The sequence below is a fragment of the Prunus mume genome, linkage group LG2 (assembly GCF_029339155.1).
Source record: "Prunus mume cultivar Tortuosa linkage group LG2, ASM2933915v1, whole genome shotgun sequence".
In the NCBI taxonomy this organism is placed as follows: domain Eukaryota; kingdom Viridiplantae; phylum Streptophyta; class Magnoliopsida; order Rosales; family Rosaceae; genus Prunus; species Prunus mume.
The window spans coordinates 39,523,931-39,549,117 of record NC_142699.1 but is presented as its reverse complement, the minus strand read 5'-3'; the positions used below and the strand labels follow the sequence as shown (position 1 = coordinate 39,549,117).

Genomic DNA, 25,187 nt, shown 5'->3' with positions numbered 1-25,187 from the left:
ACCTTTCATCTTGCTAGTTCTTCGTCGCACCATGAACGACATTGCTGATTCCGAAGGGTTCCAATATACCAAACGGCACCCATGACGAAGATCTTATCAAGACACCCATGGCGCTTCCGTGTTGGCACCTACTCAGGCATCACCAACTGCTCTGCTTCCGCATCGACATCTTTTATTGAAGCAAAACACCCTCCGAATCTCCTTGCCGAACGACAACAACAGCAGAGAATGTGGCTTGAAATTTATCCACGTTATACAACAAAGCGGACGGTATCAGCTCAAGACTTGGAACGAGCTCAAAAAAGGTGAGGTACAATTTGCTCAAGGCACCCTTGCCGAACGGCAAGGGTTGAACAAACAAGTTTCCTCCACGGTGCTCCTGCCGATCGGCAGCCTTAAGCCAGTCCTTCCAAGTTTGCACGGAACCTGCCAATGTTTGATCTCACAAGCCCACCATGGTTTCAGGCAACACTTCCGAACACCACGTGCATAGCCTCCCCTGCCGAATGTGTGGCTAATGCCTCCCAACTTTCAAGGACGAACTCACCCTTGATCCTCACCCTTGGTTTTCTAGGAACCTTGCCGATCGACAAGTATGCTGAAGAGCCGTGACTGAACTCTTGTCTAAACTCAACCTCGCTGAAGGACCAGCTCAAGGCCACTCCTCCCCGACACTCGAGGACCCGCACCCCTTTCGAACCTGTCTTGCCGAAAGCACAGGGGGACTTCCAAGAAATTCTCAGCCCACCCTTACCGAACGGAGAGGGTTATGCTGAAGCAAAGAGAACCTTTATGAACCTGCCGAACCCAGCTTCGAATTCTTGGGCAGAAAATCAACCCAAGCACAAACTGCCGAACGACAGGTGTTATGTAGGAAGGACTCCACCCTCCTCCCAAATCCTAAGGCCTTGCCTAGGCCCAAAAGCGGGCCCAGCACATTGACTTCACAAAGCTCCCTTATCCAAGCCGCCCTTGCTGAATGGCAATGGCCATATCAAAGTCAAGACACTTCTGGAGGCCCACGAGTTGCTCCCCGGCTGAATCATTAAATCTCAAAGGCCCACTTATGGCCCTTGACGTTCATGCCGACACAACCCAAAACAAAAGAAAAAACCCAAGATTGTTAGCCATCGGCAATAACGATTGGAAAGCTTGTTCTACAAGATGAGAGCGATGCCTTGGCATCCGTCATCATCGACAAGCTATGCCTTCGCACCTGTCATTGTTGGACAAAGAGAGTTGCCTTGGCACCTGTCATCATTTGACAAGAGAGATGCCTTGGCACCTGTCATCATCCGGCGAGCGGCGCCTTGGCACCCGTCATCATTTTGACAAGAGGCGCCTTGGCACCTGTCATCATCCGGCGAGCGCGCGCCTTGGTACCGTCATTTGACATAGAGATGCCTTCGGCACCTGTCATCATCCGACGAGCGGCGCTTCGGCACCGTCATCATTTTGACAAGAGAGCGCCTTGGCACCGTCATCATTAGGCGAGAGCGTGCCTTCGGCATCCGTCATCATCGACAAGCGTTGCCTTTGGCACCTGTCATCATTTGACACGAGAGATGCCTTCGGCACCTATCATCATCCGACGAGGCGATGCCTTGGCACCCCATCATCACCTTCGGCACCTGCCATCATTTGACAAGAGCGCCTTGGCTGTCATTATTTGATAAAGCGATGCCTTCGGCACCTGTCATCATCCGACGAGCGATGCCTTGGCACCCGTCATCACCTTCGGCACCGCCATCATTTGACAAGTGGCGCCTTCGGCACTCTGTCATTATTTGATAAAGCGATGCCTTTGGCACCCCATCGGCATTCGCCATCGACCGACCATCGGTACCTTCCATCATTCGGCGCGTCGATGTCTTCACATCCCCAATGATTGAATCGGCCTTGACCTTGGCCGTTTAACCTTGGCCATCGACCTTGGCGTTGGACTTGACCATCGACCTTGGCCATCGACCTTTGGTCATTCGGCCTTATCGGCCTTGGCCATTCGCCGGCCATCGGTACCTTCCATCATTCGGTGCGTGCGATGTCTTCACATCCCCAATGATTGGAATCGGCCTTGACCTTGGCCGTTTAGCCTTCGGCCATCGGCCTTTAGCCATCACCTTGGCGTTGACTTGACCATCGGCCTTGATCATTCAGCCGGCCATTCGGACTTCGGCCATCGGTCTTGATCATTTAGCCCGGCCATTGGCGTTCGGCCGCCGGTACCTTCCATCATTGGCGCTTGCGTGTCTTCACATCCCCCAATGATTCGGAATCGGCTTCAAAGGCATTCGGCCGTTTAGCCTTGGCCGTTTAGCCTTCGCCATCGGCCTTAGGCGTTGGACTTGACCATCGGCCTTGGCCATCGGCCTTGATCATTGGCCTTGGCCATTCAGCCATTCGGCCTTCGGCCATCGGCCTTGGCCATCGGTCTTGGTCATTGACCTTCCGCCGGCCTTATTCCGCCGGCCTTGGCCATTCGACCTTGGCCGCCGGTACCTTCCATCATTGGCGCGATGCGATGTCTTCACATCCCCCAATGATTCGAATCGGCCTTGACCTTGGCCATCGGCCTTCGACCGTTCAGCCTTGGCCATCGGCCTTAAGCGTTGGACTTGGCCATCGGCCTTCGCCATCACCTTGGCCATTCACCGGCCATTCAGCCTTCGCCATCACCTTGCCATCGGTCTTGGTCATTGACCTTCGGCCATCAGCCTTCGGCCATCGGTACTTTCCACCATTAGCGCGTGCAATGTCTTCACATCCCCCAATGATTCGGAATCACCTTCACCTTGGCCAATCAGCCTTCGCCATCGGTACCTTCCATCATTCGGCGCGTGCAATGTCTTCACATCCCCAAATGATTCGGAATCGGCCTTTCACCTTCGGCCATCAGTCATCGCTTTCGGTACTCCGTCATCATACTACTTGGAAGAAGACTAAGGTGTTGCTCGGTCAATACATTGAAAATTGCAAGTCCTCAACCAATGAGTACCTCCTTGCTTGAGAACTTGGGGGACTTCTGTTTGTACCATATTTGACCAAGGAACTAGAAACAACTCTAGGCAAAGCAAAGAGTCCCACATTGGAATATTACAAGAAGTGAAGGCTCCCCCTCACCTATAAAAGGAGACCACTCTCACCTTAGAAAAGGATCCCTTGGGCTGGGCTTGATCTTTAGTCATGACCTTCCTCTTTCTTACATTTAAGTTTGGGCCCAACCCCATGTACAAATGTAAATACATAACATTATAATAATGAGAATATACTTCTCCGTGGACGTAGCCCATTCATTAAGGGTGAACCACGTATATCTTGTCTTTTGTATGTTTATCGCTTGCTCAAGTACTCACACACTTGGTGAAGGTCCTCACATTCACCCATCATCCATCACACCTCATCACTAGGTTGGCCTAAAAAATGCCGAACCATTTTTGAGCGTCAACAAGTGGCATATCCTATCAATAGTGTTTTGTTGGATAAGTGGCAAACTCTTCGTCAAGACAACATGTCAGTTGCTGAATATATTGCAAAATTTGAGGAATTCATGTTGCGATGTGACATAAGGGAAGATTGAAGGATGACTCTTTCTCGGTTTAGATCAGGTTCGCCCAGAGCTTCAAAGAGAATTAATTCCTCATAACGTGAATACTTTAGAGCACTATCTAAAGTCCTCCAATGTAATCAAGCAAACTGATTCTCAAAGATCTGATTTTCATGTTGGCACATCTATGACTAATTTAGTAAAAGCTGCCAAAGGAAAATGAGTGCTAGTTGATACACGTGGTGGTGGAGCACAGAGATGTTACAAATGCCAAGGTTTTGGACACTTTGTTGTCCAATGCCCAACGAAGGTGAGGCAATAAGAATACCTTGTAATTTCATATTGATAGTGGTTTAATGACTCCAACTATGAAAGTTCGAAGGGATAGAGTATAGTTCAGTACAAGGGAAAAATAAAGAATCTGTGCAAGTAAACTTCTTGGCAAGGAATTTAGAGAACCACTAGTGCAGTCAATTTATATGAAATAAGTGAAAGTTTTTGGGTTTATAGTCTATAACAGTGAGCAGGGTGGCCTTGACTTTTGGGTGTCCCAAGGCTAGAAATGAAAACGAGACCCATTTCTCTTTCATTCTCGGGAATATAATAAACTAACATGATTTTTTTTTTATGCAATTAAACACAATTTGGATAAATAAACATGGCTTCTGTATTGGTCATATAATCTCTGCCCCAATCTGAAAATAAACAAGAATGAGGATACAAATAATTTGCACTCCTTCATATTTCCTCGCTATAAAATCTACTAACAAGAATTTTTGGATAAATAAAAGAATTTCTAGTCCTTATTGGCTTTCTTTCATTGATTACTACTGAATTGTAGTTTTCACTTCCCACAACTCTATACAAATTTCTCTCCTCATATCATGTGAATAGTTGTTGTCATGGCAATTGGTGGAAACACCACAACCTTTTGCAAGGGCAGCAACTATTCACGTGAATAGTAGCTGCCCTAGCGCAGTCAATTTATATGAAATAAGTGAAAGTTTTTGGGTTTATAGTCTATAACAGTGAGCAGGGTGGCCTTGACTTTTGGGTGTCCCAAGGCTAGAAATGAAAACGAGACCCATTTCTCTTTCATTCTCGGAATATAATAAACTAACATGAAATTTTTTTTTATGCAATTAAACACAATTTGGATAAATAAACATGGCTTCTGTATTGGTCATATAATCTCTGCCCCAATATGAAAATAAACAAGAATGAGGATACAAATAATTTGCACTCCTTCATATTTCCTCGCTATATAATCTACTAACAAGAATTTTTGGATAAATAAAAGAATTTCTAGTCCTTATTGGCTTTCTTTCATTGATTACTACTTAATTGTAGTTTTCACTTCCCACAACTCTATACAAATTTCTCTCCTCATATCATGTGAATAGTTGTTGCCATGGCAATTGGTGGAAACACCACAACCTTTTGCAAGGGCAGCAACTATTCACGTGAATAGTAGCTGCCCTAGTGCCGCCCCCCCCCTTCCTTGCCATGGCAAAGGGCAAATAGGTGGAGTTGCTCTAAGTGACAGACAAGAATGCTTGAAATTTGTGTGCATTTCTTACTAAAATCTTGGAAGGTAATAGTGTGAAGCAGCAGTTGCGCAGCACACCCTGCATAAGGTTGTAATCGTGTCTAGGATTGAAATCTGCTTCATAGTTCAAGTTCGTGCGTGCTTAGCCTGCTTTGGCTCATTCGAGCTCAAACTTACGAGAACCGGATGAAACATGAATAAAAGATTAGGCTCGGTATTGAATTTGGTACGTTCAACTTCTAAGGCTTATGAATAGCTCATATTGAACTTTAGAAATGGTTTGGAAGGAAGGAACAAACAAGAAAGAACCAGTGCAGGGAAAAAGGATGAGGTGAAGGGAAAAGGCGTATAGAGAAAGATGAGGCGGACGGAGAGGAGAGAGTTGAGTGAAAGTGTTGAACAAATATGCTGTGGAAAAGGTGATAATCATGTGTGTCATCCGTGAAGAATTTTTACAAAATTTCAGATGGAATGTATATGCATATGTATGTAAATTTGAAGGTTTCGTAAATGATATATTTAAAAAATGTTTTTCTTGGTCAAATGGTATGGAGATTGAATTCATAAATTAGGGTTTAAGGAGATTGCATTCATAAAAATAAACATAAAATAAAATGAAAAAAGAAAAAAGAAGGAAGGAACTAAAGAAAATAGAAAACATAGATTGCTATGTGCCCCTCCTCCAAATTGAGAGTAATGGGTGTTTTGTCCCTGATTTTCATCTCGGATTTGGAGCTTATGTCTCCTTTTTTCTCTTTGCTTTCACCTTCTTCAGTTTGCATGTACTTATTTGATTATGGTAGGACTTTTTGCGTGGGTGGTTTGTCCACCACTATTTCCTATTCAAAGCATTAGTATGTCCGAGTACTGGTTACCCATCTTTTGTGGTTGTGCATCTGCAATAGCGGCGAGGCAAGTGGGAAGTGGGTGCAGCAGCTCTAGCTTCTTAGATTTAGGGTTTTTTCCTTTGTGTTATATTGGGCTAGATGTTTCTATTTTGATTTATGTTGGGCTGAGGTCTTGTACTAGGTGATGAGCTATTTTTACTTTTGTACTTTTTCTGGCTGGATAATGCCTTTCATTGGAATGAATTAAACTACTTCGATAAAAAAAACAAGAAGAAGACAGTTGTATTCATAAATTATGCGACACTAAAAACTACCCACAATATAGAACGAGGCTTTATAAATTTAAAATGAATAATGCTACTCTTATCACATTTATATATCATATTCTTACACTATTTTATGTGGCAGATGAAGTGGACATCCATATCAATTAAAATTAATTTGATATTTTATTTTCTTTTAAGATATTTGGACACTTTTTAATTGATATGACTGTCTACTTATCTGTTACGTAAAGTGGTATGAAAATGTGGTATACAACTTCAATTTTTCTTCAGACAATAAAAAAATCTATATTTCGAAAAAAAATTATTTATGAGCAGCAATAAATAAAATTTTATTTATTTATTTAAATGAAAAAACGTTAAACAGAAAAAGGTAGAAAGTTGGGCTGAAGTGGGACGGGTCACTGGTAGAGCAGCTTCTTGCTTCTGCTCCAGCGAGCACTTCTAGCTTGAACGCTCCTTCTCTACTACAAGGAGGCTCTTCTCCGACCTAGCCCTAGTCCGTACAGAAACGACACCGCTTCAACGATGAAGAAAACTAAACTGTGCTGCACAAACAGAGCCCCAAATGATGAAGAAGGAGAAGAAGAGCACGATCAGAAACCCTACATTCTGCAATTGCCAGACCACTTAATGGTGCAGATCTTCTGCAAAATCACAACCAAAACGCTCATTCAATGCAAGCGTGTGTGCAAGTCTTGGCGTTGTTGGCTTGCAGACCCTCAATTCACCAGAGATCTACTCTCACGAACGCCCGCTTCCCTTTTGGTCTCTGGCTACCGCACACCCACATCCACGGACACTGGGCACTTCTTCATCGACCTCGACAGGGCTTCGACCCTGAACCGGGCTTCGAGCGACGTCGTGTTGAAGCTTTTCAGTATAAAGCCAAATGTCCAGAGTAGTAGGGGTATACACATTGTGGGTTCCTGCAATGGCTTCCTCTGCCACGAGTTGCTTTCTCACGTCAGCAACCAACTGTACATATCTAATCCCGTGACGGGTGAGTCTTTATCTCTTCCAGAACCCACTAATCCTTGTAGAACTTCTCCTGGTAAGTATGGATTTGGGTTTAGTTCCATCAGTAATGTGTATAAAGTAGTCCGGATTATGTCTCCAATCAAAGGGTCCGAGGTGCAAGCAATGGTTTTAAATGTGGGGTCTGGGATTTGGAGAGACATTGGGGCCTCTGTCAACTCTTTTGGTATAACTGGTAATGGGATTTATCTCAATGGGTTTCTTCATTGGATTGGTCGGCGGCGTAGTGAGGGTTCTCTTTTGATATGTGCCTTCGACATTGAAAGCGAGCACTTCCGAGAGTTGCCACTACCGCCTTGTTCTTTGGACCTGAAAAAAACTCGTGTTCAGCTTGGAGTGTTGAAAGGTTGGCTCTGCCTCATTATTAGCTCCAGAGTTAAAATCAATGTTTGGGTGATGAAGGATTATGGTGTGAAGGAGTCTTGGACTAAAGAGCATGAAATTAGAGACCCACTTGGTTGTTTTGGTACTAAAATATTGAAATTTACAGGGAAAGGGAAAGTCTTGGTGTTACATTTGTCTCACTTGCACGCTTATACTCCGGCAACAATGGGACTTGTGTGGGTTGAGGTTGATGAGTTACCTGCAATGGTTGTGGAGGCATGGGACCTTATTCCAAGCTTTGTTTCACTTAAAGATATTACCAAAGGGTTAGAGCTCCCAGGTACTTTATGTCAAACCTTGCTATGTGCATTTTAAACGTTTCAATGTTATTTTTATCATTGATACTAGTAATAGGATGCCTAGTTAGGGTTTTTTTTTTTTTTTCTCTCCATTTAGTTGCAGATAAACCCTGGTATAAAGTTGTCTCCAGGGTTGATTGTTCTTTTTGTCTTCTGTTACGAATTGATTTGTATATTTCTAAATAATAACTCTGTATTATGAAAGTTGACTCACAAGTCAGAATACAGTGATCATTAATTGAAAGAAAATCATTTGTAATATTTTTAGAACCATGGATTTTGAGTTCTCTTTCCATTCTGCTTGCAATTTGTAGGTTTAATTCCTCTTTTTTTTTTTATTGGAAACACAATAGTTGTACTAATAAGGTGAAGAGTACAATCAAAGTGGACTAGCAGCCCATAGAAAGTACCCTCAGCTTACAAGAACAGAACATAAAAACTAGTAGACATGAACAAAACTGTTAAAGAGCCAAATATCAGAAGCAGGAAAACTAGAACTTAGGAACTGCAGGTTTCCAAGATACACTCAGTCCAACACTCCACCCTCCATCAAGAATAATTTTTTTTCCTTTTTTTTTCAAGAGGGATCAATAAGAATTTCTCTAAGGGAAAAGTCTTCAAAATGTTTAGGCAAAGATACCCACAGAGAAGCAAAGCGTCTAATCGTCTCCCAGATTGGCTCCACAACCTCCTCCTTGGCTTCAAAGATTCTGTTATTCTGTTTCAGCCACACACACCATAAAAGAGCCAAGATGGCACATCTCCAAAGAGCGTTCTCCTTCTTCTCAGTGCCTTCACCGATGAAACCCCTGAAAACACACATAGCAGTTTGTAGTGCCTGTAGGATTGATATTTTGTGTTTCTAAATCTAATAAAGGTGTCTTTGTCTTGGAGGTTATTTTAAGGTATTTGAGGCCTTGATGATACTTCTGTAATGATGTTTTTTGGTATCTTTGAGTTGTGATTTTTGAGCCCCGACTCTAGCATTGTCTTTATGGGTGATAGGAATACATTATATGGGAATTGTACATAGCTTCCTGATAAGAATTAAATCTTAGCAATGAAGTTACCAGATTTAAAGATCTTGAATGCCAAATTTTTTATTTACTTCCCACAATAAAAAGTTGTAATCTTATTTTCACAGGCACTTCCCCTTTGTATGGTTACTGAGGATGGGAATTAGAGGACAAATTTTAAATTTCCCCCTCTCTTTTTATGCACTCTGCGTGGCGAAATTAGTCTTTTAAGTTTGTTCGTCTCATATGATCCTTCATTGTGGCCAAAGAATGCTCACACCACCCTTGCTTGATTAGTCTATTAGATTACAATTATCGTACATATTAAATTTTTATTTATCATTCTGTTATGGACAAGTTGATCCTAACATATGCCCCTTTGTTTGTTTTTGTTTATGTTTTTTTTGGGATTAATGCAACAGCGGGGGTTTCGCAGACAATGTAGAATCACGGTCATACATTATTTAGCTCTGCTGGTGTTCTGTTGATGCTAATCGAAGTGAGTGTAGGTAAAAGAGAACGGTAGTTCTTCATGCTTGGGACAGTATGACATGGTAATAGTTTATGAGGAAGATGCTTCAGCTCATGATGTTGCGGTTATTTTACTTAAATGTATTTTTGAGTTTGCCACTTTGTTTATATTCGAACAGATCAGACGCGGTGTGTTATTTGCAGGCGTGAGACTGATGGACAAATGAAGATTCACATGTGAAGCGTGCATTCCGTGTTTTCTTAACTACTTTTAGTTTTATGCTTTTGTTTAGGCTTAACGATTGATTTGCCCCCAATTATAACTTCGTTCTCATTTTGCCTCAATTAATCATCCTGAACGGATCTGAATTCTCAACTCGATTTTCTCTGCCATGATCTGCTTGACTTCTTCCCTCGATATAGCATACTCATAAAATTATAGTTTCGTAAGGAGTAGTGATGGGCTATATTTTTACCGTCACAAGCAGTGTTAGGCTAAATCATAGCCGCCCCAATTTTTTATTAGTTTTTAGTATGTTCTTTACATATATTGTATAATTTTAAAACAACTAACAAATTAGAAAAGATAAGCATCATCTCTTGGCATTGTTGGATGGATGAAAAAATTGTGGGAAATTATGTAGAAGGATGAAAAGAATGTGAGAAATTATGTAGAAATGAGATTGGTATTTATGGAAAAAATTTGGGATTTTTTATAATTAAAATAAAGAAAAAGCAATTTTTAGGATTTATATATATATATATATATATATATATATATATAATATGGCTAGCTGACATCATTTGAGTCAGCAGTATGAGAGAACCTCATGGGCAGGCGTTGCATAATTTGTGGAAAGCATGGTCTAAAATATCGATGATATCAGAAATATCGGTAGTCTAAAAACATAGAAATTTCAATAGAAATATCGGGATATTATCGATATCTATAAAAATTGAATAAAAACCGCGGAAATTGTAAGAAAAACTTGAAAAATTTTATTGAAACTTTGGAGAATGTTTATTTAGTAAATTATCTATTAGTTTATAAATAAATAAAAATTAGAAGGAAATGCATTACATGATGAATTTAACTAATTTAAGTTGATTATACAGCGAGCTGGCAAACACTGTGAGTGTAGAAAATATATAGTAATTAATGAAAAAAGATTAAACACACCATAATCATTTATACAATGATTTACTGCAATATTTTACACTTTATACATTGCATGATAAAATACATGAGTGACTTAGCACCACATAGAGTTCTTATGAGGTTCAATTTTTTTTACTATCTTCATCATCTCTATGTGTAGAGTAAGTGTATTGTGAAGAGTATTCATCAAATGATAAATCCCCAAAATAGTTTTGCATATAATTGTTAACATGCCACCAATAAATATAAATATTTTAGCATATTATCACTAAAACATAAGTGATATATGGTGGTTAAGGTGTTGGAGGAATAAGTGATATTATATCGATATTTTGACAAAATATTGTTGAAGTGTGAGCGAAATTATCGACATCGATATTTTCCGATATTATCGTCGATATTGTCGATATTTATATGATATGTACATGGATATGTTCCGAAATATCCGTGATTCAAAAAAACTGAAATATCCTCCATATTTTCGTTGATATTATCGATATTTCATACTATGGTGGAAAGAGCCTTAGGCTTTTGAAGAATCCAAAAGGCTTGCTTGCTTTTGAAAAAATAATAATAAAATAAGATATAACCCACTCAAGAACCATCCTACATTTGCCCTAGCATAGAGCCCTTTCGCTCTGCTGACTGGATTTGACCAAGTTACATGGCACATATAGCCCATTTACTAGAGATGGATTTTGGGTTTTGGATGTGAAAGGGTAAAAATGAGGATTTAGCCCTCTCTTAGTGATGACCTATGTTAGACACATAATCTTTAAAACAAAAACACAATTTCTTCATAATTTAGAAATAAAAACTCTTGACTGAACTAACGTGAAACTTTCTTCCTATCTGCAAACATCTCCCCCAATTCCCTACTTATTTTCTCTACAACGTCTCCCCCAATCAGTTTAGTTTTTTTTGTTTTGTTTCGTTCTTTCTCTTTTACTCCACCAATCCTATCGGTTTTTTTTTCCCTTCTTCCTTTCTGCCAAGTCTCCCCCAAAAATTACCTTTCTTCCTTCCTTTCTCTGGAATAAAATAATAGGTTAATAGAAACCAAAATTACCAATTGCAAGCTCACCATGTTTTGGATTTAAAGATGGAAGCATATTAGTCTCCTTTTGTTCGTTTTAATATTATTAAATTGAATCCTTTTAATAAATTACCAATTTCAAGCTCACATGTTTCCCGTTAAAAACAAATACTCTAACTCATCTTGGAGGGATCCAGAAAATGAATGCTTACAGAGACTTTAAAAAATAAGGGAGAAGAGAGACCAACCATGTTAAGTTTCACGTTAGTTTAGAGTTAGTTTTTTTTATTTTATTTATTTTTTTTTATATATAAATATATTTATTTTATATTTATTTATTTTTTATAATTATTAGAAAATTGAGGTTTTATGTTAAAGAGGATGTGTATAACTTGAAATCCCTTCGATTAAATTTTAATCAGGTGGCACATGGAGGGAAGAAGTCAAACAGATCATGACAGAAAGAATCCAAACAAAGAAACCGGATCCCTCATGAACTCTCTCTGTGCAGTTGTGCCCAATTTCGTCAACTCTGTTACAAAAAAATCTGTTCAATTTACTTTAGTTGCATAAATTCTCTTACTGAGTATTAGCTACCATAAAATTAAATTGAACAGATTACGTATGATTTGTATTGATCAGGCATGCAAGTAAGGACTCCACTGAAATAGGCCTTGGAGGAAATCTACAGCTTGCCTACCTTTAATGTGATGTGGGAGGAGAGTTTTCAGTATGAAATATGGTGAACAAGGCCTAAAAAAAAATAATGGATCTCTTACATAATTAGTTTGGGGTTTGAGGTCCCTCTAATTGATAGCTCAATTCATCAATTTTAGGTTGATGATGAATTGAGATATCCATTACACAACTTGGCAATTAAGTTTTCGTTTAAGATCACTTGTTTAGGCCCAGTTTCTATAGGGTTTAGGTTCCTTTAAAATAAGAGAGGTCGACTTTGCTCAAAGGATCATAGAAAAATCGCTATTCACTCCTGGAGCGAGGAAGAGTGGTCGTGACTCTCTATCCTTTTTATTTTCTTTGTCCATGTAGTTTTGCTTGGTTCCAATGACTATGAGTAACTAATTTTCTTTTACTAAGACACATTGTAGGCATTTTCTAATTATTCAAAACTGAGTTATGTTATGCCATAGTTTCCTCTTGTTGAAATTTAATCATTGTGCTTATTGTTTTCTTAACAATCTTGTGGCCCATTTGGTTCGCGGATTGAATTTCTTAAGAATAAACTTCCATATCTAATCCTACAAGATAAAAATGGAGGATGTTCATTCACACGTTTGGAAATGCTGGGAAATGTAATTATCTCTCATTCCCATGTTTGATTAGTTCAGTATCAGTAATGAAAAGTTATCAAGTTTCCAGCAATACCTTTGATTTTTATTATTGTTAAAGGTTATTAATATGAAATTTTTATAAGGGTCAAAATTGGTATTTAAAAATAATAGAAAAGTTGATAGAGGTTCAAAAATCCAACCAATAGTTGGGTCTAGTCCTCGAATTATTGTTTGTTGATACAAGTCCTATGACTAGTTTGTCATATAGATTACATTCCATTTTTGACATACTAACTCAATCTTTTGTAACTGATTTTTATTTAAATTTTTTGTTCTTATTATATCCCTATTGTCTAAAACGGGTAAGATGAGGATTTATAGGCCATTAATGATTAGATCTGATCATGTAATTACAAGAATAATTACATTTTGAATGTAAATGTCGGAGCTTTATTTTTTTTTTTCTTCTTGTGCTTGATTTGTGCAAATTCCTATTTAACGTGGATTTTATTAATGCACATATTGTGCATAAATATGTTAATCCATTGCCACTTATTTTATTGCGTACTCCTTTTGTTATTTGTTGACAGTACAATTGTCTACTAATTTACTATTATTGTTTTTTTTCCCCATCTTTTATGTTTGTTTTAGGTTTTGTTATTCGTTGACAATACAATTGTCTACTCATATACTATTATTGTTTTTTTCCCCATCTTTTATGTTTGTTTTAGGTTTTAATTTCATTGTTGTGTAGCTTTTTGTAGTATAATGTTTTTTTTTCCACTATATCTACCTAAAGATAATAATGATTAAAATTTTCAATTGTTTCTCACCAATTGTCAAGTTGTACTATTTTTTAGTTTGGGTTATTTATTGTAGACGTCCCTGAACTTGGCTCTCATTTGCAATTGGGTCCGTAAACTTTTTTTTGAGGCAATTACATCTTTTAACTGGACAAACAGTTGCAATTAGGTCATGTCGTCCAAATTTGTCTTGTCCGTCAAAATTAGGGGTAAAAGCATCATTTTGAGTTCCAAGAGTCTCCTTCATTGGATTATCCCGCATGTGAGGTTCAGTAGGAAACCAAATGTTAAAAAACAACAATAATAAAAAGAACATCAGTTCCACTTTGTCTCTTAAACCAAAATTCATTTATTTTTTCTCACTGAAAGTAATTTTCAATCAATATCTACCAAAAAAGTCTCATCCTTTCTCACTTTTTCTACTTAAAACCCTCTTTAACAAACAAAGATCATAAAAAATGGGACAAAATGATTCAAAGGCGGTGAGGGGAGAGATAGACCTAGCCACCAACGACCGCAATGGAGGGCAAAGCTTCCCACAAAGAGAAAGAATTATCACCGCCTCCATAGTCACCCAGCACAGTACACGCCCTCTATATCCTATTCACCAACCCGATCAAGCACTCCATCGTCGTCATTCACCCCCATTCACCAACACGCCCTATATATCCTATTGACCAACCTGATCAAGCACCGCTGGGATTTCAATGCATTGAAATTTTAGTAGGAACCTCAATACCCATCTCTCTCACAGCTACCAAGACCTCCTCAGTCAGACCCAAGTTGAAGATGAAAACCCATATGCTATTTCTACACTAGAAGAAACAAAAAAGAAAAACTTCAAATTCTTCTTTTCAACCACCAAGTACCAGATTTCCTTTCTTTTTTATTTATTTATAATGATCTTTCTTAGAAAATAAGGGCAAAAAAAAAAAAAAAAAAAAGGAAAAAAGGGGTGCATTATTGAGATTTAGAGGCATAAAGGGGTGGATTGAATGATCATCACCACAAACCTCACCGAATTTGAATAAATCGAGGTCATCCATCATCGGGGACAGCGACAGGTTGAGATCGAACGGCAAAGGAGACACTTCGAAATGACGACGTCATGACGCAATCATCGCAGTCGTCAACGACGGAGGACGAGGAGTCGCAGTCGCTTTGGCAGTCATCGGGTGGGCAGAGTGCACGGTTTCCGCTGTCGCTGAGCATCGGAGGTGGGTATGGGGAAGGGGAGGTTGGGATGGGGGTTGGGGAAGATGAGATGGGGGTGCCTTTTTCTGGGTTTGGTGCGATTGTTCTTGTTCTAGTTTTTATTTTTTTGAATTTTTTGTTATTTTAGTCTCTAAGATATATTTGTTCTCCAGCACAGTAAATAATTCTAGAAGAAGGAGCAGTTCATCCATGCTAAATGAAAGGATGTTTTTACCCTTAATTTTGACGAACAAATTGACAGATTTGGACGGTATGACTTAATTACAACTGTTTGTCCAGTTAAAGGATGTAATTACTTCAAAAAAAGGTTTATGGACCCAATTGCAAATGGGGGCTAAGTTCATGGACGTCTATAGTAAATAACCCTTTTAGTTTTATAACTTTGCGAAAGGGATTAATAATTCACATGTTGTTTTTTTTCCCCATCTCATTGTACTCGTTTATTTCTTCATGAACTATTAATATTATTCTTAAGTTTGATAATCCTATGCTCCAGGTACAATACCCTACTAACCATTGAACTTGGTATGCCTAGCTAATAGGTATAGTACATATTTGATGCACCTCTGTACTAGGCAAAACACATATTGGATGCACCTCAATGACAGGTAAAACACATGTTTTTTTTTTTATTTAAAAAAGTTATGCTTCCATACTAGGTATATTAAAAAATTAAAATTATGACAAAAAAAATTCCATCAAAGAATTTTGAAAAACTCAATATATAAATTTATAGCCAAAAGGTAGGTATATGCTACCAATTTAATAAAGCTTCTAAAAAATATAGTTTCCATGTGTATATAGCTGAAATTTGAATTAAATAGGTCTTTAATCTGTGAGCTATGAAATCATCATTTAAAGGGTTTACGCTCTTATTTGGCATTTTGACAAAAAAGGTCAATTCTCTGTCAAAAGTGCTTACAAGGTAGCCCGTACGGTTCTTGATCCCCAGACTCTGGCGTCGTCATCAACTGGAAATGGTTTTAGTAAAGGGTCGACTGCTATTTGGAAGGCAAAGATTCCAAGTAAGATAAAATTGTTTTGGTGGAAAGCTTGCACTGGCATTCTACCAACCAAGGACAACTTGTGGAAACGAAAGATACATTTGGATACATGCTGTGACTTATGTGGGGCTGAAATGGAGTCTACTTTGCATGTGTTATGGCATTGCCCATTTGCAAGAGGAGTCTGGGCCTGTGCTTTAATTGGCAGCGGTGGCATCTCTCAACAATATCACCATGTGCATGATTGGGTCCTCTCACGTATTGACCATTTATCATATGCTGATTTGGACCTCTTTTTTGTTACTGGTTGGGCAATCTGGGAGGCTCGAAATGGCAAGATATGGAATAACCAAACACCCAAACCAGAATTCACAAGCTCTAGTGCTGCTGTTCGTCTACTTGATTTTGTTCATGCTCGGCCCTGGGGCTGCTCTTGGTCGGGCTGTTATGCGCCTCAGCCTTGGACAAAACCATACTGGAAGTCTAAAAATTAATGTGGACGGCTCTTGGACAGAAGGTAATACATATGGGGGTGTGGGAATAGTGGTGCGCGATTCTAATGGCAAGTTTGTTGCGGCAGAGCGTTGCATGTGGAAAATGTTTTCTCACTTTACAGGTTGAAGCAATGGCAGCTCGCGAAGGAGCAATTTTGGCGGTGGAAGGATTTTAATAATGTAATTTTTGAGAGTGATTCTCTCCAGATCGTGTCGCAATCCGAAGTTCTTCTTGATAGGTCCAATGTGGGCCTCAGGGTGGAAGACACTAAGGCACCGCTAACCCAGATCACTTGGGGATGGTTTTACCCATATCCGTCGGGTTGCAAATGGAGCGGCTCATCGTCTGGCACGTTATGCTTCCCATATTGGCACTATGACTACTTGGTTTGAAGAACCGCTAGATCTTCTAGTTGATGTCCTGTACGAGGAGTGTAACTTGTAGTTTTTTACGGCCGTGCTACTAGGGGGACCGGGGACTCTATCGGAGGCAAGGTTCCTCCTCCGCTATGTTGAGGAGGTAGGCTACTGTAGCCGACGACCACTACGCTTCGCTCGGTGTAGAGTACTCGCCTAATCCTCTAGGGCTTGTGCCCGATTTTTGTACTTGTTACTTTTTCCCTCATTAATAAATACACTATCGCCCTTGTGTTTCAAAAAATTGAATGTTATAAGCTTGATTGTAGGAGAAAACTGATATTTAAAAGTGGTATTTGCATGTACTTGCCATTTTCAACCATTGTCATATATTGTAAATGTTTGAATATGGTGGCTACAAGGTTTGCTTACCTGGCCATACAATTGATTGGGGAGGACTGCAATTGAAGAGAGTCCAATTAGTGTCCTGCATCCATTGTATCTAAATGAAAATAGATCCATATCTAAGAAGCTCTTTTAATAACATGGGTAATTCAAGAATTGCATTTATCATACATGGGAATGCAATTTGAAACCCATGCTCATGCTTCTAAACCTTGAACCAAACAGATGCTTACCTACTCAAAGGTAGAATCATAAATTTTTCAATGGATGAGCTAGCTAAATTTTTTAGCTTAAACTCTAATGATCTTTTTATTTTATTTTATAAACTAACAATTTTTATTTATGTATTCATTGATTTATTTTTATCTAAAAGTTTCAATATTAAATAGGTGCCAAATTAAAAAGAATTAAATCTAAATGCTGAACACAAGGGATTTGACAACAAAGGTAGATGCCATAGTGTGTAAATATTTTGTAATATTTGGACAAGTATTAACCTATATTCAAATTTGTGTTTTTATTTTATTTAATAATAGTTTAAAAATAGATAATTTTATGTTTAGGATATAAGAGAATCCACAATGGACTCCCTAAACTACCTTCTTAGACAAATTTTAGGGAGGAATCGTAAAAATGCAACTCCAATCACGCTCCCTATCCACCTCCTAAAATAGAGAGTCATCTAGGAGCTCCTAAATCTGAGGAGAGAGAAAGGACTCCTAGTGGCTCCCTATAATTTAATTCTGCTTTATTTAATGAGTATTTCAAAACTTTATTTAATGCTAACTATTTTTTATTTTATTTTTTAATAGAGATGGGCCAATCAAAAAAGAGTCATCTAGAGAGCTCCTAAAATAGCTTTCTTATATTTTTAGCCAAATTTTAGCTAAGAAAAAGAGAGCATCATTGTGGATGCTCTAAGAGTTGCAAGGGCCTATCTCATAACAACCTAAAAAATAAAAAGACAAATATTTCGCATTGTCTATTGATCCTATAACATGTGCACCGTCTTTTTAATTTTTAAATTTTTTATAAATAATAAATTTTTTAAAATTTTAAATTTTTTTATATAATATTTTTTCGATTATTACAACAGTGGAGGTTTCGTAGACTATGTAGAATCACGGCCAGATATTAATAAAAGAGTGGTAGTTTTTCATGCTTGGGAGAGTTGGCTTGGTACGTACGTATTAGTTTCTGAGGAAGATGCTTCAGGATATGATGCTGCTGGGGTTATTTTACCTTTAATATATTTTGAGCTTGTCCCTTTGTTTACATGTAACATAGTGAAGGCATGCAGCATAATATAATGAGAATTGTTATTTGCCGATGTGTGACGGATGGACAAATGGACATTAACATATTCAAGCATGCATAATGCTGTTGTTTAGGCTTCAATGATTGATTATTGCCTCCCATATTATAACTTCGGTCTCACTTTAGCTCATTTTACGTCACCTAACACCCATGGACTTTATCTTTGTGTCCTTTAAATTTACTTTATTTAAGCATAAATTATATTACTCAATTAGTACTAGGTAGCTACCCTGAAATTAATTAATTATACTTTATTGAGATTATATTTATGTACCCGCTTATTGGGGATTCTTAAAATATGAGGGACACGTTGCGAGGTTCACTAAGTTTTCTATTTCAATGAATTAAAGTGTCAATTTGTTTTTTGTTTTTATTTTTAGAGAAAAATAATAATTGTATTCATATAAATTATAGGCACAAAGACCATACGACGCAAGTACCAGTACAAATACTCTAAAAGGTTAATACAAGGATGGAATGGAAACAATGCAATTCATGTCGTGCCTCACGACCAATATTCCCTCTCAAATATTGTCAGAATTCATCACGGGTGCAAACTATTACCTTCCTAGCAGAAATTAAGCAAGAAATGCACACAAATTTCAAGCATTCTTGTCTGTCACTGTCAACATATTATAAATCTAAAAACACTTTTTCACTAGCATATTACAAATCGAAACAGAAATTTGTTAAAGTAGAAGCGCTAATTAGAAAGAGTGGACAAAGGAATCCACAATCTGAAGGGAAAAGAGAAAATACAATAAAAGACCACTCAAAAAAAGGTAAGAGAAAAAGCTCTAAATTCGGAAAATCTAGTCTCGCTTGGCGGCTGCTAACAAATCCAGCGTCAAATGTTCCAGAAAACTGCCAACAATCTCAAACTTGGCGCTCAGAAACTCAAAACACCCCTTCGGAATAGCCCAACGAACTTTCATCTCCCTGAACAATTTCCACCACAATTGTAAAGAATAAGGGCAGGGAAACCAAAATATTATTCAACTCCGCAACAATGGAAAACAACTCCAAAATACTTTCCTTTTGCACTAATTCAAATTACAAGGTCCAAAAACTAACGTTTGTTACAAGTTCCTTTTTTGAAATTAAAAGATGAAGTTTTATTGCACTTTCGACCAAAAAAAGTTCAAATTGCACAGAGCAGGAAATACAAAATGCTTAGGATGGACATATGGTACCTTCAAGCTGTAACCCTATGGTGATCTATCCTTAAGCGAAACAAAGCTCAGAACGAGGTCCCATGCCTCCGAAATCATTACAGGTAGTCCATCAACCTCAACCCTCACAAGGCCAGTTCTTGCGAGAGTGTAAGCCTGCATTGAATGATCATCATAATTTAACCCCAAGACTTGCCCTTCCTTAGTAAATTTCAATATTGAAGTGCCAAAAGAACCAACTGGGTCTTTAAACTCATGCTCTTTAGTCCAAGATTCCTTCATCTTATAATCCTTCATCACCCAAACACTGATATCGCCATTCAAGTTAAGAATTACAGAGAGCCAACCATTTAATACTCCGAGCTTAAAATAAGTTTTATCCAGATCATAAGAAGGAGGCGGTAGTGGTAACTCTTGGAACTGCTCTGTTTCAACATGAAAGGCACATACCAAATGCCGAGAGCTGTCCCCACAAGTGCGACCAATCCAATGAAGAAAACCATTGTGATAAATCCCATGACAAGGAGTTATGCTACTAAAAGAGTAGGCAGGGTGCCCAATGTTTCTCCAAATCCCAGAGCCGACTGTCAGAACCATTACTTGTTTAGGCACTATCCGAACTACTTTATAAACACAACTGACGGGACCGAACCCAAAACCATAACAGTCTCCAAGTGTACCAAGCTCTGAAGGTGTTGGAAGAGGTAAAAGCTCACCAGTAACGGGATTGAATATGTGAAGATGATGTCTCGAGTAGTGACAGAGGAAGCCATTGCACGAGCCTACCATGGTAGCTCGTGGACTTATTTCACCGGAAAGCTTCAAGGCGACGACGTTTGGGTTCCAGGTCCCGTCGAGGTTGACCAAGAAGTGGCCCCACTGCCAGCGGAAGCCAGTAACCAAGAGGCAAGCGGGTGTTCGTGAAAATAGTTCTCTGGTGAATTCAGGGTCTGAGAGACAACAACGCCAAGACTTGCACACACGCTTGCATTGGATGAGAGTTTTTGTTGGGATTTTGCAGAAAATCTCCAGTATTATGTGGTCTGACAACTGCAGAATGTAGGGTCTCTGATCATGCTCTTCCTCTTCATCGTCGTCTTCTTGTTTTGGGGTTCTGCTTCTGTTGGTTGCTGGGTGGCGGAAGCATTGTATAATTCTCTTCATATTTTTGCCCACTCAACACTTTGACACGCCAAAAGAGAGAATGCGGAAGGTGGTGCAAGTACCCGTGTGCGTATCTTGTAGCCCATATTATGTGGTTTGTTTTGTTTCCTGTTTATCCCTTCGTCTTTTTTAGTTTGTAAATTCACCTACTTACTCTTTTTTGGTCAATAATTCATCTACTTACTAAAAATAAAAAAAAGAAACAAATTTTATTTACAAGAATGTTAACTTCCTTCACATCTTGCCTTTTTTTTTATTCCTCATTTTATGCCATATGAGTGGCATAAAGTGAAAGAAAAATATAGATAGGGGAAGGCAAGATTGAGGAGGAAGCAGGAAGCTCGTGGGAGCTTTTATACGTTTTCTCTTTCTATTTTTCATGTAGAAATAAAAATATAATAACATTTAATATTAACTACAAATAGCATGGTGCCACGTTTTTTTTTATTCCCTTCCAAAAAAATTATGATTTAAAGGGTGAAACTCGGTGAACTACACAATGTGTTTGAATGAGGTAAAATAACTCGGGATTTTAACAAAAGGAGGGATTTAGAGCGTGGAAAAGAAAAAGTTCAGAGTTTGGAAAAATCAACTCAAGATTTGCCAAATTACACGCAGAAAATGCCAGATTGTTGAAGAAAAAAAAATGTTGTTACTTCTAATTAAATTCTAATTCTCTTATGAGTATCTAAACAGGTGAAATTGTAATTTTTATAATTTCTTACATTCCACATACATGACATCCAAACACTAAAATGTGTAACTGATGGAATTTTAAATGATGTAATTGGAAATCCCATCATTTATAGTTTCTATGGAAATTAGAATTACTTCATCCAACACACTAGGGGTAGTTGCAGTTTGGTAACCACGAATTTTTGCCCAAACCGCAAACCGACCGACTATTTGTCATGTTGATTTTTGAAACCGCAAACCGACCGCTTTTTGCTCGGTTACCATGAATTAACGGTTTAAAACCGCAAGTTCTTTTTGTGTCATAAAAATCAAATCTTCCACATTTTAGGCCTAATTTTGATGCTTCTTTTGAAGCCTTTTGAGTTTAAGCATACTTTAACCCAAAAATGTAAATTCACAACCTAAATAAATAAATTCACAACTTCTCAAGCATATATAAATTCACAACCTCCTCAACTTCTCAAGCATTCACAACCTAAAGAAAATTAAAGTTACAATTCCAAGCATTCCAATTAAAGTAAAACTTCTCAAGCATTCACAACCTCAACTTCTCAAGCATTCCAATTCCAAATCCTTTAAAGTTACAAACCAAAAGGAAAATGCAATGCAAAATGAATTAAAGTTACAACCCAAAGGAAAAATCCAATTCAAAGTTAATTAAACTTACAAACTAAAAGGAAAATGCAATGCACTAATGTTACAAACTAAAGTGTTGGTGGTGGTGAGTGGATTTGAAGGACCCCGTTGTGTTGTTTGAGCACCAATGCTGTCTACAAAATGCAATTTATTTTTTTTATTTTTAATATAGTCGTGGTTTGCGGTAACTGCAAGTTTTGAAAATCAAATACCTTAAATGCGGTTTGGTTTTTCATACAGCAAATGCGGTTCGGTTTTCCGCGATTGCAGTTTCATTATGCGGTAAATTGTCGGTTGATTTTTGCGGTTCTTTGGTCTAAACTGCCTCCCCTACAACACACTGTCAAGGTACTAAAATGAAAATTACCCCATTAGATAATTCATAAGAAATTGGGTATTTTTATAAAAGAAAGGAATCTGAAAAAAAAAAGGAAAAAAAAAGAAAAGAAAAGGAAACACGGTTGAAGTTGCAAACCTTACCCAACCACACCAGGGTCTATAAAAGAGCCCCATGACAACCCTGGAAATGGCTTCGAGGTCCTTGGTTTGCCCTTGCAACCATGGGAGACGACCCTATAGGAGCAATTGCTCCAAAACACTACACTAGTGGGTCCCTAAACATTCACACTACTCTTAATTAGTCTATTAGATTACAATATTCCCTAATTAATGATAATATCCCCAAAATAAGATAATATCCCAAATTTGTGATATTATCTTTAATTGGTGATTATATTCTCAAATAAAGATAATTTCCCAATTCTTGGTCTTAATTAATTGGCCAAATAAATGGGCCCAATTAATGACCTAAGTGATATTCTTCTTGTTCACGTGGCGCCTTGTGATTGGAAACCGAAACATTTGCTTCCTGACCATGAATTTCCTCTTAATCTTTAATGGATATTTTTTACACAGAGAGTTCATGGGTGTTAGGTGAGGCAAAATGGGATAAAGTGAGACTAAACTTATGTAATATTGGGAGGGTGGGGCGGGAGAATCATTAATTAGTTAAGCCTAAAAAACATAAAACTAAAGTAGTTTAAAATTGAAGTTTAATATAACACATGCTTCATATGAATAACTACCACTCTCTTTCACCTACACCCAGGCTAATTAGGTTGGATGATGGATGATTAGAAAAAGTATATATGTAAATGGGCCAACTATTGGCATGGTCTTTTCCTGTTGATCTCATTAACTCTATCCAGGTATGCATGCATGGTTTTGGTCCTCCTTTTCTAGAAATTTTAAGTATATGAGGAGGACAGCAATACTACAAACAGCTTAGCACGTTCTAGATAGAGATTTAGTGATGAATATTCTTAAGGCTAAATAGCTTACTAATTATAGGATGTAAGGCTGAACTAGAATGCAACTTCGTATGAAAATAGTTAGTGATTGGTTGGATAGTTTGATGGTGTTGAGCCTTCCCAATCGGACTATAAATTGGCCTCAACTCAAAATGGAGTTGCATCATCCTTACAAAGAAAAAAGAGAGAAGAAAATTAACAAAGTGGAAGGAAAATCAAAATGGCTCTGAAATTAAGATTCTTGGCAATGCTTTTGTTCTTATTGTTAGCATGTACAGCTAAAGCTAATCCTAGTGTGTTTGATGTGACAAGTGAAACATACGGTGCAAAGCCCGGCTCTGATGTCACAAAGGCCTTGGCCAAGGCTTGGAGTGATGCATGTGCATCTCCATCGGCAAGTAAAGTTGTTGTTCCGAGCGGGACATACAAGTTAAAAGAAGCAACTTTCAGAGGCCCCTGTAAGGCTCCTATTGAGATGCAAGTTCGAGGCACATTGCAGGCTCCAGCAAACGCTGGCCAATTCACAAGACCGGATACTTGGGTTGGTTTTCAATACATTGACAAGTTCACCTTATCAGGTGGTGGGACTTTTGATGGCCAAGGAGCACTTGTTTGGGGTCAAAATGACTGCCACAAAAACAAAAATTGCAAACCGATTCCCATTAATCTGAGGTTCGAATTCATCACCAATTCCAGAGTTCAGGACATAACTTCACTCAACAGCAAAAATTTTCACATGCATGTTTTTAGATGCAAGCATACTACATTTCAACATCTTACCATCACAGCACCTGAAGAGAGCAGAAACACAGATGGAATCCATATCGGGGCTTCGACTGGTATCAACATTACTCATGCAAAGATTAGAACTGAGATGACTGTGTTTCTATTGGTGATGACTCACCAAATCACAAGTGATCGATGTTACTTGTGGGCCAGGCCATGGCATAAGCATTGGAAGCCTTGGAAGATATAAGGAAGAAAAGGCTGTGACCGGGATCATAGTTAAGAACTGCACCCTGACTAATACGCAGAACGGTGTGAGAATCAAAACATGGCCAGATTCTCCTTCTAGCAGTACTGCCTCAGATATACACTATGAGAATATTATCATGGTTAATGTCAGTAACCCTATCCTTATAGACCAATTGTACTGCCCATATACTCGGTGTGACCAAAAGCCTCCGTCAAAAGTTAAGATCAACAATGTCAGCTTCAAGAACATTAAGGGCTCATCTTTCACTCCACTTGCAGTCAAGCTTGTATGTAGCAGGGGCCTACCATGTGAGAATGTGAAGTTGACTGACATTGATCTCACCTACGGTGGAGACCAAGGCCCTCTTACCTCTCTGTGTTCTAATGTCAAGCCCACAATTACTGGCATGAAAAAGGCTCTTGCTTGTGCTACATCGTCCTTGGCACCTCTTCCTTTATCCAAGAAGTAGAAAGTACTAATTAATGTTCTCTATACATAAATTTATGTGTTCTACTTTGCTTTTGTGCTACATGTTCTCTCCTTTGTATCAAGATAAATAAATAACATGTATACCATGTACAAAGGAGAGAAGCATTAATCCGGAGCAATTAACATGGAATAATGCGTCATATTTCAATTCATGTGATGTATAAAGATAACTCGATCGTACAAGGACAGAGAATTAACAGACTACAATCAGAAAACCAGAAATGTACAA

The 25,187-nt window shown here is 38.4% G+C and overlaps 2 protein-coding genes, 1 long non-coding RNA gene and 2 pseudogenes across 4 annotated transcripts; 3 read left to right on the top strand and 2 right to left on the bottom strand.

Moving 5' to 3' along the window:
- The first annotated feature begins 6,574 nt into the window (after positions 1–6,574).
- Positions 6,575–9,778, top strand: LOC103322591 (F-box protein At3g07870-like). 2 transcript variants are annotated; one of them, XR_513477.2, is made up of 3 exons: positions 6,575–7,927; positions 9,385–9,516; positions 9,613–9,778. XR_513477.2 is itself a non-coding variant. In XM_008224520.2 (2 exons), the coding sequence occupies exons 1-2, from the start codon at positions 6,754–6,756 to the stop codon at positions 9,405–9,407; spliced, it is 1,197 nt and encodes a 398-aa protein (XP_008222742.2). In that variant the 5' UTR covers positions 6,575–6,753; the 3' UTR covers positions 9,408–9,778. The 2 variants fall into 2 exon arrangements, 1 of the variants encoding a protein (XP_008222742.2); XM_008224520.2 differs by having other exon boundaries at positions 9,385–9,778.
- Positions 9,779–13,986: 4,208 nt separating this feature from the next.
- On the bottom strand, positions 13,987–15,324 carry LOC148920314 (uncharacterized). Its single transcript, XR_016123615.1, has 2 exons — positions 14,737–15,324; positions 13,987–14,538 (listed from the first exon to the last, which is right to left on the bottom strand). It is a non-coding gene; the product is annotated as an uncharacterized LOC148920314 (long non-coding RNA).
- A 205-nt stretch (positions 15,325–15,529) lies between these two features.
- LOC148920313 (uncharacterized) lies at positions 15,530–16,829 on the top strand (annotated as a pseudogene).
- A 2,350-nt stretch (positions 16,830–19,179) lies between these two features.
- LOC103322612 (F-box protein At3g07870-like) lies at positions 19,180–21,535 on the bottom strand. The gene is made up of 2 exons (XM_089046481.1): positions 19,709–21,535; positions 19,180–19,454 (listed from the first exon to the last, which is right to left on the bottom strand). Exon 1 carries the CDS (start codon positions 20,849–20,851, stop codon positions 19,724–19,726), a length of 1,128 nt encoding a protein of 375 aa, XP_088902607.1. The 5' UTR covers positions 20,852–21,535; the 3' UTR covers positions 19,180–19,454; positions 19,709–19,723.
- Positions 21,536–23,713: 2,178 nt separating this feature from the next.
- LOC103322614 (exopolygalacturonase pseudogene) lies at positions 23,714–24,938 on the top strand (annotated as a pseudogene).
- Positions 24,939–25,187: the final 249 nt, after the last annotated feature.